This window comes from Micromesistius poutassou (assembly GCF_964030765.1).
Source record: "Micromesistius poutassou genome assembly, contig: SCAFFOLD_5685, whole genome shotgun sequence".
Lineage (NCBI taxonomy): Eukaryota > Metazoa > Chordata > Actinopteri > Gadiformes > Gadidae > Micromesistius > Micromesistius poutassou.
The window spans coordinates 183-14,828 of record NW_028178879.1 but is presented as its reverse complement, the minus strand read 5'-3'; the positions used below and the strand labels follow the sequence as shown (position 1 = coordinate 14,828).

General features: G+C 44.7%; 2 protein-coding genes and 1 pseudogene across 3 annotated transcripts; 1 reads left to right on the top strand and 2 right to left on the bottom strand.

The window, feature by feature from the left end:
• Positions 1 to 3,686: 3,686 nt before the first annotated feature.
• On the bottom strand, positions 3,687 to 11,514 carry LOC311373302 (uncharacterized protein). Its single transcript, XM_084490088.1, has 6 exons — positions 11,454 to 11,514; positions 10,507 to 10,640; positions 9,806 to 10,401; positions 7,189 to 7,477; positions 6,966 to 7,097; positions 3,687 to 4,721 (listed from the first exon to the last, which is right to left on the bottom strand). The coding sequence occupies exons 2-6, from the start codon at positions 10,633 to 10,635 to the stop codon at positions 3,789 to 3,791; spliced, it is 2,079 nt and encodes a 692-aa protein (XP_084346214.1). The 5' UTR covers positions 10,636 to 10,640; positions 11,454 to 11,514; the 3' UTR covers positions 3,687 to 3,788.
• Positions 6,453 to 8,611, top strand: LOC311373299 (gap junction Cx32.2 protein pseudogene; annotated as a pseudogene). The gene is made up of 2 exons: positions 6,453 to 6,473; positions 6,955 to 8,611. The product of its transcript is annotated as a gap junction Cx32.2 protein pseudogene (transcript).
• A 616-nt stretch (positions 11,515 to 12,130) lies between the features above and the next one.
• Positions 12,131 to 14,211, bottom strand: LOC311373298 (gap junction Cx32.2 protein-like). The gene is made up of 2 exons (XM_084490087.1): positions 14,179 to 14,211; positions 12,131 to 13,502 (listed from the first exon to the last, which is right to left on the bottom strand). Exon 2 carries the CDS (start codon positions 13,482 to 13,484, stop codon positions 12,624 to 12,626), a length of 861 nt encoding a protein of 286 aa, XP_084346213.1. The 5' UTR covers positions 13,485 to 13,502; positions 14,179 to 14,211; the 3' UTR covers positions 12,131 to 12,623.
• Positions 14,212 to 14,646: the final 435 nt, after the last annotated feature.

Below are 14,646 nucleotides of genomic sequence, written 5' to 3'. Positions count from 1 at the left end.
CGCTGCACGTATTCCCGCCACTTTCTACTTGAGTGAGTCGGTGTCGTCGTCCCTGGTCCCCCACCCTGCCCCCCCCCCACCCTGGTGCCCCCCCACCCTGCCCCCCCCACTCTGGTGTCCCCCCACCCTGCCCCCCCCCCCCCCCCCACTCTGGTGTCCCCACACCCTGGTGTCCCCCCACCCTGCCCCCCCCCCCCCCCACCCTGCCCCCCCCACCCTGGTGTCCCCCCACCCTGACGTCCCCACCCTGCCCCTCCCACCCTGTCCCCCCCCACCCTGGTGCTCCCCCACCCTGCCCCCCCCTCCACCCTGGTGTCCCCCCCCCCCCCCAACAACTCCGCCAGCCCCCCCCCCCCCCCCCCGGGTCTCGCAATTCAATGTAGAACCGCTACTGCTGTCCCCCCCCCCCCCCCCCCCCCCCCCCCCATCCCAGTCCCATGCAGCACTAATAAGGCGATATGGAAAACAATGGGTTCAATAAATACTGCAAACGTAATACTGCCCGTGAGTCAAACCACTGCGGGACTGTGAGAACGTGTCATTAGGAGGAGAACGCCTTGACTTCGGAGGGAAGAAGACAAGTCCACTGTTGTTTTGAGAGGCAAATTGGGTTTTCAATGGTCTCTTCCTAAACGAACGGGAGAGACCATCTCTCTAATAGTGGGCACCAATCGCAGCCCAGGGCTCAGTATATGAAGCAACATGTGATAAACGGGACAGCGCGCGCGCGCACACACACACACACACACACACACACACACACACACACACGCACACACACACACACACACACACACACACACACAGACACGCACACACTGCGCACGCACGCAGACACACGCACGCACACACACACACACACACACACACACACACACACACACACACACACGCACACCCTCACACTGCACACACACATACACACACAGCGCACTCACACTGCGCGCACACACACACACACACACACACACACACACACGCGCACACACGCACACACGCACACACACGCACACAGACGCACACACGCACGCACACACGCACGCACGGGCACACACACACACACACACACACACACACACACACACACACACACACACACACACACACACACACAGCGCACACTCGTGTAGCGGCCAGTGCTTTAAGCGCCTTTTCATTTGTCCGCTTCATTTGCGTCTCAGTAATTAGAAAAGGCACACGCGTAGCAAAAACTTAGGACTGCAGCGTTTTTCTTTTTTTCTTTTTGGAGCTTACATGACATGGCGAAATGAAACATGGAATGGACACGCAAACAGTGATTTACACAACATAGTATGTTGTGTAAATCACTGTTTGCGTGTCCGACTGCAGTTCGTTTTTTCTTGTGACCATTGTGATATTATCACAATGGTCTGTCTGGAGGCCAGCAGAGAGAGGCAAAGTTGCATAAGAGATGCAGGATGAAAGCAGCGCAGACAGAGTAAAGTAAGGTTACGGTTGAGCCTACCTGGGAGTTCCTGAAGAAACAACAAGTCCAGAGGACCTTCTCCGGCGCTCCAACAAAAGCGTCTCTGGCTGCCTTCAAATCCAAGTTTGGGACCACAAGGAAACTAAGTGAGACTTGTCAAAGTTCTACTGCTGCTTATAAGGTCCGAGTCCGGGAGGGGGGAGTTGAGGGGCGGGGGGGGGGGGGGGGGGGGGGGTCACGTGGTCCACCGTCATCAGGACCTTGCCTTTGTTACGGGCTCCAACCAGCATATAGCGCACATTTCGGCTGTATAACGAGCCGATCTTTTCGTACTAAGAAAGAGTCGAAAGTTTGTAAAAAAAAAAAAAAAAGTTTGTAAAAAGTTTGTAGGCCTATAGGTTTGAAAAATAAGTTTATCAAAAAAAGAACGAAAAATTTCGGACCCCCAATAAGGTGACCAAGGGTGAATCTAGTGGCTAAACAAACATAAAGCAGGCCTCGTCCATTACTAATCAGTGTCCCTGTTGAAGTCTTCATGTGACACTGGAGACCTGAGGGCCCTCAGAGGGGACAGATCTGAGGGCCCTCAGAGGGGACACTCCAGCCGGTCATGGCTGTCTGTACGTGGGCCTGGGGACAGACCTCCAGGTCATGGCTGTCTGTACGTGGGCCTGGGGACAGACCTCCAGCCGGTCATGGCTGTCTGTACGTGGGCCTGGGGACAGACCTCCAGGTCATGGCTGTCTGTACGTGGGCCTGGGGACAGACCTCCAGCCGGTCATGGCTGTCTGTAGTCATCGCTGAGTCAATGGCGCCCCCTGGGGACACAAAGCATGTTTACACATTAGAATTATCACTCTATCTATCTATCTATCTATCTATCTATCTATCTATATATATATATATATATATATATATATATATATATATATATATATATATATATATATTAGGGCTGTCAAGTGATAAAAAAAAAATCTAATTAATTACAGGCTCTGTGATTAATTAATCTAAATTAATCGCATACTTACATTTTGCCGAGAAAGTATTTCAAAATAATTTAATTTAAATAAATTATGGCAGATGAGTGATTCAATGAATAATAGACATAATAGACTTTAAAGTTCAATGTCTCTCCTATTTAAAATATGTCTTTCATTAACATACGAGCAAATTAATAACATTTCCATCTCACTCAAGATGCAATGCATTTCAGGCAACACTTTAACACTTTTTCTTGAATACTATATGTGCCAAAAAACTCAATCTGAAAAAAATTAAAAAGAAAATAATAATCTGCGTGAATTTTTTTAACTCGTTATTTTTTCTGTGATTAATTAATCGAAATTAACACGTTAATTTGACAGCCCTAATATATATATATACATATATATATTACTCTATCTATATCTATCTATCTTTCCATATATATATATATATATATATATATTATTCTATCTACCTTTATATATATACATAACTACAGTATATACATATATATATATATATATACATATATTACTCTATTCATCCATCTATCTTATATTTATGTATGTATGTATGTATGTATGTATGTATGTATGTATGTATGTATGTATGTATGTATGTATGTATGTATGTATGTATATATGTATATATTTAGATAGATTGATTTCAATTTAAAGGTCCCATGACATATCACCAGATGTGAGTGTGATTAGCCGTTACAAGCCGTTTTGAATGATGTACGCTAGATAGATCAGTCTACCAGCCTACCTAGTAGACTGTAGCAAACGTTGCTCATCTGTCCGTCACACATCTAGGTGGACACGCCCACCTGTGATGTCATAAGAGCCAGATTTTCAAAACGGCAGGTAACGGCTAATCACACTCACACCTGGTGGCACGTCATGGGACCTTTAACAAATTGTGTGATTAGCTAAGTGATCTTTATTGTGAGATGTTTGTCAGAGAATGAAATATCATTCTAAGAAAGAATTGAAAAAAGCAAAAAAAAAAAGTTTTAGAAATGTAATGTATATTCAAGGTAGAACTTTTATTGCACAACTGTGTGGTAGTAATAATAATAATAATAATAATAATAATAATAATAATAAAATGATAATAATGATAAAAAGGCAAATAATGACAATGCATTTTATTTTTTTGGTGCTGTGGGGGCCCCTAGTGGGGGGTCAGCCTGGTGGAGGTCCAGGGTGCTGTGGGGGCCCCTAGTGGGGGGGGGGGAAGGACACAGGGCCTCAGGTCAGCATGGGGGCGGGGCCTTAGGTCAGCATGGGGGCGGGGCCTTAGGTCAGCATGGGGGCGGGGCCTCAGGGCAGCATGGGGGCGGGGCCTCAGGTCAGCATGGCGGCGGGGCGGGGCGCGCCCTCAGGTCAGTATGGGGGAGTGCTATGGCTTGGGCCGCCCAAACAGGACCGCTCGGCTTCAGGTCTCTTCCCGGCAGGTAGTGTTGTGGCTCGGTGAGGGCGGCTGTCTTCATCCTCTTCTTCTGTCCTTCTCTCTTCCTGGCGCAGAGCAGGTACAGGATCTCCAGCAGGTTGAGGAACACGGACACGCCCGCCACCGCCAGCATGAACACCACGAAGATGGACTTCTCGGTGGGCCGCGAGATGAAGCACTCCACCCCGCTGGAGCGCGGACAGGGCTCCTGGCGGCAGTGGAAGCGGGCCATCATGAAGGGCGAGTCGTACAGGTAGAACTGGCCCACCACGAAGCCCACCTCCAGTAGGACCTTCACCCCCAGCTGGGCCAGGTAGCTGCGCAGGATCACGCCTTTGATCACCATCTTGCCCCGGTCGTCGGTGTATTTGGGTTTCCTGGAGGCGACGCCGGGCCCTTTGTCGGGGCCCGGGAGCGACTCCCTCCACCTCCTCTCCCGGTGGATGACGTGCAGGGCGTGGCCCAGGTACACCAGGGTGGGGGTGGACACCAGCAGGATCTGCAGCACCCAGTAGCGGATGTAGGAGACGGGGAACATCCAGTTGTAGCAGGCCAGGGTGCAGCCCGGCTCCCTGGTGTCGCACTTGAAGTCCGACTGCTCGTCCGCCCACACCTCGTCGGCCGCCACGCCCAGCACCAGGATGCGGAACACCAGGAGGACGCTCATCCAGATCTTCCCCACCACCGTGGAGTGGGTCTGGACCTTGTTCAGGAGCTCTGAGAGGCTGGTCCAGTCCCCCATGAGCCCGGTGGAGCCGCTGCCGGGGCGACGGTGAACAGGAGGCTGAACGGGAAACCTGGAGAGGAATCTTTGCGTGGGACAAACAACATCCTAATGTGTAAAACGGTTCTTCAAACGTCCGACAACACTGCACTGCTGAGTCTCAGACGCCCGCCTGCTGATTGCGGCTGGGCGTGGCGGCTGGCTGGAGTACTACGTGAATGGTACCTAACCCTATCAAACTAAGTGACTTAAAAAGTGACTTAACTAGGCAACAGCAATGCAAAAAGAATTGGAGCGGTTTTGAGGAAATAATATACTTTTTTTTTTTTTTTTTTTGTTTTGTAGAATCAAACAAAGATGGACTCACCAGCGGGGCTTCAGTGACCACTAGCAAAGGCAGAGGAGCGGGACAGCGCTCACTGAACAAAGTGATCTGAAACTGATCGTGACAGGGGAAGGGAAGACTTAAATATTTGAACTAAAAGGGTTTGGTCAGACTCCCTTTTGGCTGACGCATGCACTTACATTTCCCTGTACTGAGAGCACTTCTCCTTTTCACCCAGAAGGTTTGGGAAACCAGACCAATCCGTAAGCATCAATCACTCCCATTTTGACCAGACCAGTCTTTCACACACAGAAAATATGCATATGCTGTCAAACTTCAACCTACATAAAACTATTACTGAATACACTCTGTGGCCCTGTCTTCCTTCTCCATACTTTCTGCAATACTGTGATACTTGACATATTATAATACGTATTTAAGTATATATTAAGACATATTATAATAAGTATTTCCAGGTAATTGCATTAATTTATCAAAAGTTGAGCAACTTTAGTAAGTAAAAGTAAACTTAATCCCAAAAAGGGAAATTTGGTGCACTTAAAACGTGCCCTAAAAAGAAAAATGGACAATGACTAAAGGATTTTAAAGGACTGAGAAATAAAGTAGTAAATAAGCTCTGTAAAGCTAAAGCAAACTTTTTAATTGATCTCATCAATCAGGCCAGAGGTAATGGCCAACAAATATGGAAACACCTAAATACAATGTCAAAGAAAGTAGGGAAAGGAAACCAGCCTTTAGAGTTAAGCATTAATGGGATCTCTAGAGATGACAATGAAATAGCATTGGCTTTTAATACTAACTCCTTAAAAAAATTTGAAGGAGTCCGTTGAGCAGTTAGCAACAACTTTTGGACATAGAACCATGCTCATTACTCCACATAACTACGAATACCCAGTGTGTGGAGCCAGCACATAATGAACTAGAATTATATATAATCCATTATATATGGATTATATATTATTATGAATGATATCTAATTAAATGCTCTGTAACGTATATCCAGTAGTTTAATTGGAATTCAATAATCATAACTCGGGTAAGAATATGTACAATAATTGTAAGAAAATGTCTTGATAACATGTATATCTTTAGTTCAACCGTTCAACCTTCTTGGATGACCCATCCATAACCTGCCACAATATGGGGAGTGTGTGTACGTGTTTCTGAGTTTGCGTGTGTGTGTGTGTCTGTCTGTCTTTGTTTGTGTGTGTTTGTGTGAGTGTGTGTGTGTGTGTGTGTTGGTTGGTTGACAGGACGTGACCTCAGCCCTTACTGACATGAGAGGACTTTCTTTAGATTTCTCAATCCACTTCCAGCCACTCCAACGAGGCTCATGAGGGTGTAGGTGTGAGAGCACGGAGGAGCGTCTTCATGACGAGCTGTCGTGTTCACGTCATTCAGGGAGGAACTAAAGAAGATATTCTCTGACTCTGAGATATAAAGAGGAAGAGAGAACCAAGACCATTTAACTTGTGAAATAAGAATTGGTTCCAAGTAAATGCGATCTCCTTGAGGTAGGAAGGCTGTCTTACTTGTGTGCTCGCTATGTGCTTGCTTATACAAATTAATGCTTTAATTTTGGACTAGTGGACTTTATTTTAATGTAATCTTCAACATTGTTAGGGTGTCATTATCTGACCGGAACAATTCAGTGAATTCATATTTTTTCATTTAAAATGGTATCGAAATTGGATGCCTCATTTTTTGTAAAAAGTCCATTAAAAACATAAACGTGACTTAAAACAATTCACGATTGTTAGTTCAAGGGGAATAAAAACAATAGAATGAAGTTAAAGTTTTCAACACATATTGTCAAGAACACACCACACATTTAGTTTGTAGTCATAATGAACTAGAATTAAGTCAGTCCATTCCAGTCAACATTTCTCTTTATCGCAGATGAACTGTCGCATTAAAATGGAATCGATGTGGTTTTATGACGCTGGTGACAAAGACAACGTGCCATGACTTCAAAGGTTCCTCTTGTTCCCTTAGCCACAGAGCACCATGGGGGACTGGTCTTTCCTGGCCGCCTTGCTGAAGAAGGTGCAGACCCACTCCACGGTGGTGGGGAAGGTCTGGATGAGCGTCCTCTTCCTCTTCCGACTCTTCATCCTGGCCGCTGGTTTAGACAGCGTCTGGGGAGATGAACAGGCCAGCATGGACTGCAACACAAAATCTCCTGGCTGCAGGAACGCCTGCTACGACCACGCCTTCCCCCTGTCCCACCGCCGCTTCTGGGTGCTGCAGATCCTCTGCGTGTCTCTGCCCACACTCATCTACCTGGGCCACGTGCTGCTGGTCATCCGCAAGGAGGACAAGCTGAGGAGGAGGCTGGAGCAGAAGTTCAACAAAAAGGGCCTGCCCAGGACGCCAAAGTACTCTGACGGGCATGGCGCCGTGCAGATCAAGGGCTCTCTGCTGTTCAGCTACCTGAGCCAGCTGGTGGTGAAGATCATCCTGGAGGTGGCCTTCATGGTGGGCCAGTACTACATCTACGGCTTCATCCTCATGCCCACTAAGATCGTGTATAACGAGTACCCCTGCAGGGAGGTCGTGGCGTGCTTCATCCCGCGGCCCACGGAGAAGAGCATCTTCATCGTGTTCATGCTGGCGGTGACGGGGATTTCCTTGGTGCTCACCGTGGTGGAGTTCATCTACCTGATGTGTTCGTCACTGGGAGCCCGGAAGAGAAGGGCGTCGACCTCCACCACCTCCACAGAGACCTACCAGCTGGAGCCGCTGACACACCGGCGCCAGGCAGAGGCCACAATGTGCTAGCTGCCATGCAGGGGAAACTACATTATATACTTATAGTTGGAAAATGATTTAATCATTCAAAATTGACATTGTAAGGGTAATTATGTCCTTTATGAAAAACAAAATACATACAAAATACTTACAAATACTTCAAACTACCATGTATTACTATAGATTATATGTATAATTGCTACAACTAAATGCTCAATATTATTTTTAAATCTATTTAAATAGTAATATTTTTGTATTAAGTACTTTAGTTTTCTTGGTCCGAGACCTTTAGAGGCTACCACTGATGAAGGATCTTTATGGTGCATCTATCAAGTATGATGCAAGTGAAATAGAAAGCTTAACGGAGCTTAACGGACCAGGGTGGTGTGTAGCGTGTTGTGATGAGGTGTATGTTCCTGACAGGACGCTCAACTAAGGGTGGACCTCCCCCCTCTTTACGCTTTTCTTTTTACGTTTGAGACTCAAACCTACAAACATAACTTGTCACTCAAACTGTTTATTCACGTTAGATACGATCAGTTGATGCTTTTTATCCTGTTTGTACTACACTTAAATAATTATTGTGCCCCACTATATCCTCTTAGGAATTTACAGAGATTGTTGTTTTGGCCTATATATCGATACTTTTTAAATATATGTTTTGAATGAATCAATGAATAGCCCTAGATGTCACTGTTTCATCGTATTTGAATTTCTCTGTTTGCCTTCTACTTCATGAGTAACAAAAACTGTGTCATCACTGCCAACCCGTTGAGCACATTTTGGCTAGACAGCGGAGAACCACAGCTCCGTGATTCAGCTGGCTCTGTCACATGACTTCTGGGATTTGTTGAAACTACGTGGAGAGATATAATAAAGAAAAGACAATGCAAACGGTTTCACTCAATTGTTTGTTTTATTAACATTTTCGATGTTCAACATTTAAAAAGTGTGCGTTTCCTTAAACCTCATATTTTGTTATGATTAGCAAAGATAAAACACAAAGAAATACACAAAGAAAATATTTGATTCAATGTAAAATATATAATACATAACATTTGATGTTATGGTTGTTGGGCGACATCATTGAACAAGAAAGCAGAAATGTAATACAGAAGAGACTCGGCCCAGAGAGTCCTGGCATTGACTTCTCTTCTCCCTTATTCCCTCACTGACCCCCATGAAGGACTTACTCAGGAAACTAATCTGGAATAAGAAGGTCTGGGAAATGATAAGACAATAGGATAGGTAGAACATGACTAATAACATCACGATGGATAGAGATCTTGCATCATACTTGATAGATGCACCATAAAGATCCTTCATCAGTGGTAGCCTCTAAAGGTCTCGGACCAAGAAAACTAAAGTGCTTAATACAAAAATATTATTATTTAAATAGATAATATTGAGCATTTAGTTGTACCAATTATACATAGAACCTATAGTAATACATAGTAGTATACTAGACTTTTGCATATTATTTCTTGCCACAAAATGTGGGGCCAACATTCAGACCCTTATATAAACAAAGTCACGTTTTGGACGGAAGTACCATCAAAGTTTCCATGTAGTATAAATGTATAGTGTTCTCAAGGTTTGTGTACTTAATATGAGTATCAAATAACCAGGTTTCTCTATGACCTGGCACTTATTGTATGTTGTACTTAGTACTTAGTTATGTAGCATCTTATCCTAGATATCTTTGTTGTGTACGAGGAATGGGTTAACCTAGTGATGGTTAGTGTATACGGGGAATGGGTTAACCTAGTGATGGTTAGTGTGTACGGGGAATGGGTTAACCTAGTGATGGTTAGTGTATACGTGGAATGGGTTAACATAGTGATAGTGCTTGGCCCTTGGTTCTATGAACATCCTGACTGTACCGACAGTGATATATTGTTGTTTCTCCTTCTTCTGACAAATGTACTCATTGTAAGTGGCTTTGGATCAAAGCGTCTGCTCAACGCCCTCAATGTAAAGGCAATGAGCTGCCCAGTGCACTGTGCAGTATGAGGACCCTCCGGCGGAGCTGCCCTCTACGTGTCCCTCAAAGGTCCTCACATTAGAACGGCGTGGGGGGGTCTGTGGCCCCTACTTCTTCTCCAGGAGAGCCGGGTGGCCGGGCCTGGCGAAGGGGGCCACGTGGCGGCTCCTGGAGCGCCGGCCTCTGCACAGCAGGTAGAAGACCTCCACCACGTTGAGCAGCAGGGCCACGCAGGACACCACCAGCATGAAGATGATGAAGATGGTCTTCTCCGTGGGCCGGGACATGTAGCACTCCACGGTGAAGGGACAGGGCGCCCTGGAGCACACCACTCTGGGGTCCATGACGAAGCCGTACAGGTAGTACTGGCCCACGATGAACGCCACCTCCAGAAGGATCCGGAAGAAGATGGTGGTCAGGTAGCTGCCCAGAAGGTCCCCTTTGATCTTGACGTGACCTTTGTCGTCCGAGTATTTCGGGAGCTTTTCGAGCTCGCTGCTGGCCTGCAGCTTCTCCCTCAGCTTGTTCTCCTTGTGGATGACGTGGAGGACGTGGCCCAGGTACACCAGCGTGGGCGTGGACACGAAGATGATCTGCAGCACCCAGAAGCGGATGTGGGAGATGGGGAAGGCGTGGTCGTAGCACACGTTCTTACAGCCCGGCTGCTTGGTGTTACAGATCATGTTGGATTGCTCATCGCCCCACACCTGTGAGACAGGACAGATTGTTTTAATGTGAACCCCAGAGCATCCCATCACTGCCAATGCATCGAGTGAAGATATTCAAAATCATCGACAGAAACAAATATTGACCTTTTCTGCTCCGGCCCCGAGCACCATGATCCGGAAGATGAAGAGCACCGTGAGCCAGACCTTTCCAATGACGGTGGAGTGGGACTGGACCTTGTCCAGGAGAGACGCTAGGAAACCCCACTCGCCCATGCTCTCTGAAATACCAGCCATTCAATTCATCAATTCATCCATTAGTGTGTTTTTGATTTAACAGCATGATGTTCTGTAGTGCTGGACTGGACAACAATGTTTCAATTATAGTCAATTAAAAAGAAAATGTGTTGTGCTTACTACTGAATATAAATTAATGATACACTTTGCATAGGGACAAATACAGGAAGCTAACTAGGCAAGGCAAGGCAAGGCAAGGCAACTTTATTTATATAGCACTTTTCATACACAAGGCAGACTCAAAGTGCTTCACATATAAACATTGTCATACAATAAAATAAAATAATAGATAAGTAAAAAGTAAAATAGATAGAAACTAGAAAAGACAGAAGCAATTCCATCTGCAGAATTCCATTTAATTAAGATTAATAACCAAGACATTTTCCCAGATGACACTTCATAAAAACCCTAGTTATGTATCGTTATTGTTTACTAATTGAGTTACCAAACAACATGAATCACAATATTCCAAAGCAAACACCCTAAGCACTAACACTGAATCCGAGTTGTATTTAATCCGACTAGACGTGTTAGAAGATACGTCAAAAGAACTGAAAATCGTTACCTTAGGCAAGAATTCAACTTTCAACTTTTTGCTTCCAAACATATTTCAATAAATACAAATGTTGTACTTTGCATTTGCACTTGTTTAAGAGAATCTGTTAACTAATAAAAGGAATGACAGGAGGAACCAACAGCTGTACAGTGTCTAGAATCACTAGCTCCAGGTAAAACACACTCACATGAATTAAGATATTATTCTGGGATTAAGGCAAAAAATAACCGACAAACACTACCTTCTTTGTGAAGTCCGGCGGTGAATGGACAGCCGGCTCCTGACCGTGGCGCTACAGGTGCTCTGTGTCCTACAGACCACTGAACTGTAGAGTTTCACAATCCTGTCACGTTGTCATCTAGACAACGTGACAGGATCTAGAAATGATAAATCTGGAGCAAATACATTGGAGGGCTAAGCCCTGATGATTGTGAAGGTTAATGGTTGACAGAGAGAATGATAGGGTGCGCTGTCCTTTAGGAAATGACTGGTTAGTAGAATATTTGGTTGGTCATAAAAATATGAATTGTTCAGTGGATGTATGATGAGATAAACATTGATCACATTGTAATTTCTAGGTAAATGTGGAAAAATACGAATCTGCTAACATTAGACATGTTTTCATTATTTATTCATCCATTTTAAAGTATTCTCTCTCGCTCTAATATTTATTTGTATTCTATATGTCCTTTAATTCATCATTGGATTGTGTTGCTTGTGAAATAAATGTATCCATGGATCAATAAAGTACTACTTACTATTTTCATATTATGTTTGTCATCTGTCTGACTAAGGATGAGTCACACATAGAGATTATGTTCATAACACTATACCAAACTACTTCTGGTTCAACTTAACTGTGGTTCATCATCTACCACAAATCAGTTTGATTATTTTAAAAACATGTGGAATACAGAATCTTTTTCCCCAGGAAACTTTATTCATTTAAAGACAAATCAGGATTTGACAATACAAAGAGATCGTTGTCACCATTAAATGTTCCATAAAGAAAACATATTAAAGAAGTCCTTATAAGAAAATAAATCTGTAATATCTCAATTTAAAGGTTCCATCACATAAACGTTGGCTTAGTTAAAATAATATATAAAACATACCTAAGCTATATACATACATATACAGATACTGTACATATATAGCTACATTAAAATCCCCATAATGCACCAGTAGAAAATACTGGTAATAACAATAATAACAACCTAGCAAAACAGTTCATGTCTCAACATCCCCACACCGTCCAAAACCATAATGCAACATTTTACCAAAGTGTTCTTGAGCATTTCATATTTTATTACACATTACATTCTGTCAAAATGTCTGCTGTGAAGAGAAGACCACGTCCACCTTAGAGACTAAATAAATACAACTGAACCACCAGAGGCTGCTCGGTGACCTAGTGACCGCTCAGGAGCTGCTTCTCCTCCTTGGCCCCGTTGAGGCTCCCTCCGGTACTCTGGCCGCTCTCAAAGTCCAAGTTCATCTTGTTCTGGCGCCGGGCGTCTTCCGCCGTGGGCCACACGGGGCCTGACAGCTGGGCCGGGTGCTGAGCCGACGTGATCATGTGCGAGCGCTTCCTGGAGCCACACCTGGTCCTGCTCAGCAGCAGGTAGAAGACCTCCACCACGTTGAGCAGCAGGGACACGCAGGCCACCACCAGCATGAAGATGATGAAGATGGTCTTCTCGGTGGGCCGGGACATGTAGCACTCCACGGTGAAGGGACAGGGCTTCTTGGAGCACGGGAACATGGGGACCATGACGAAGCCGTACAGGTAGTACTGGCCCACGATGAAGGCGGCCTCGATGACGATCTTGGCGCCCAGCTGGGCGAGGTAGCTGCCCAGGAGGTTGCCTTTGATCTTCACCTTGCCCTTCTCGTTGGTGTACTTGGGGAGCTTCAGGATGCTGCTGCCGCCGGGGCTGGCCAGCTTCTCCCGCAGCTTGTTCTCCTTGTGGGTGACGTGCATGACGTGGCCCAGGTACACCAGCGTGGGCGTGGACACGAAGATGATCTGCAGCACCCAGAAGCGGATGTGGGAGATGGGGAAGGTCCAGTCGTAGCAGACGTTCTCGCAGCCGGGCTGCTGCGTGTTGCAGAGGAAGCCCGACTGCTCGTCGCCCCAGACGCTCTCCGCGCCGGCGCCCAGCACCATGATCCGGAACAGGAACAGCACGCTCATCCAGATCTTGCCGATGACCGTGGAGTGGGACTGGACCTTGTCCAGGAGGGAGGACAGAAAGCCCCAGTCGCCCATGTTGTAGAGAGGGAGTTACTGTTCACAGGGACACCAGAACAGCTGTCAACACGATCCACCACTAAACTAAAGAACTTTCTTGTTTAAGCACTTTTTAATTTGAACATGTTATAGAAGAGGCTAAATAACAAGCAATTAATTGTTCACGTAAAATAATGGATCTGTCATTCCGAATCAGTCCATACCTTATTATCTTTTTTTTTTTACCTTTTTACTTTTAAATAAAATTGGTACTTAAATACATTATTCAGTTCAGATTGCCCCTAAAACGAATTACTTGATACACTCCATAAAATAGTGGCAGCAAGTCAACTAGTACGTACGCATAAAGTAGAGCCAATGTCCTTGAGGTGTTATTCATTGGTCATGAATGAACACATGAACACCTCCCCGGTTTGTTACATTTATGAAACGTTATAGCTGCTCATGATTAAACTTCTGAATTATATAGGTTGAATATATCTATATCTATCTATCTATCTATATATATCTATATATATATAGATAGATAGATAGATAGATATATATATATGAAAAAAAAAACGATTTGATAACTTATGATGGTAATATCAGCTATTTAACATTAATTAAATAATCCAAACAGAAAAGAAAACATGTAAATGTTGTTATTTGTTATCCAAATGTGATGAAAGCCTTTCATCAGATCAGTGTAAGGAGAGAAGAGTTGTCTTACCCGTGCACTGCGCTGCCAGGAACACACTGCTCTGAGGTGGACCTTGGAGTTTGGTGGTTGAACCTGTGGTGGGGGGGTGCATTGCAACACACATCTGGGCGCTGTCAGCTGCTCACATTCACCAGATCAGCAAATCAGCGGCAAACTCAGACAAGAGCGGAAACACAGGAGAGTAATGATTGACAGGTGTTAATTATAACAGAACGCTCACTTTAACCTCTCGAACGTCCACACATCTTTATTCTCTGCTTCACATTTATCTCATTGTACACATTATTAAATCCAGTTTAATATTTACTTTTCTAAAATGATCATAGCATGAAGTGTGATTATTTGGTCCTTTAATGTGATGTCATTGCATTTCTAAGTACTAAATGAGGTAGCAAGTGGTCTTGAATCGAGTTTTGAGACTTTGGATCAAAATATCCCTTTATCAACGCATTTCTTTAAACAAAAGTACAACATATT

What these genes read in the sequence shown, in the direction of transcription:
- LOC311373302 (XM_084490088.1), bottom strand. Translation starts at nt 10,635, where the DNA reads ATGGGCGAGTGGGGTTTCCTAGCGTCTCTCCTGGACAAGGTCCAGTCC. An exon ending in TCGGGGCCGGAGCAGAAAAG is followed by an intron (nt 10,402 to 10,506) that starts GTCAATATTTGT and finishes CCTGTCTCACAG; the next exon opens with GTGTGGGGCGATGAGCAATC. An exon ending in GGAAAGACCAGTCCCCCATG is followed by an intron (nt 4,722 to 6,965) that starts GTGCTCTGTGGC and finishes TTTACACATTAG; the next exon opens with GATGTTGTTTGTCCCACGCA.
- LOC311373298 (XM_084490087.1), bottom strand. Translation starts at nt 13,484, where the DNA reads ATGGGCGACTGGGGCTTTCTGTCCTCCCTCCTGGACAAGGTCCAGTCC.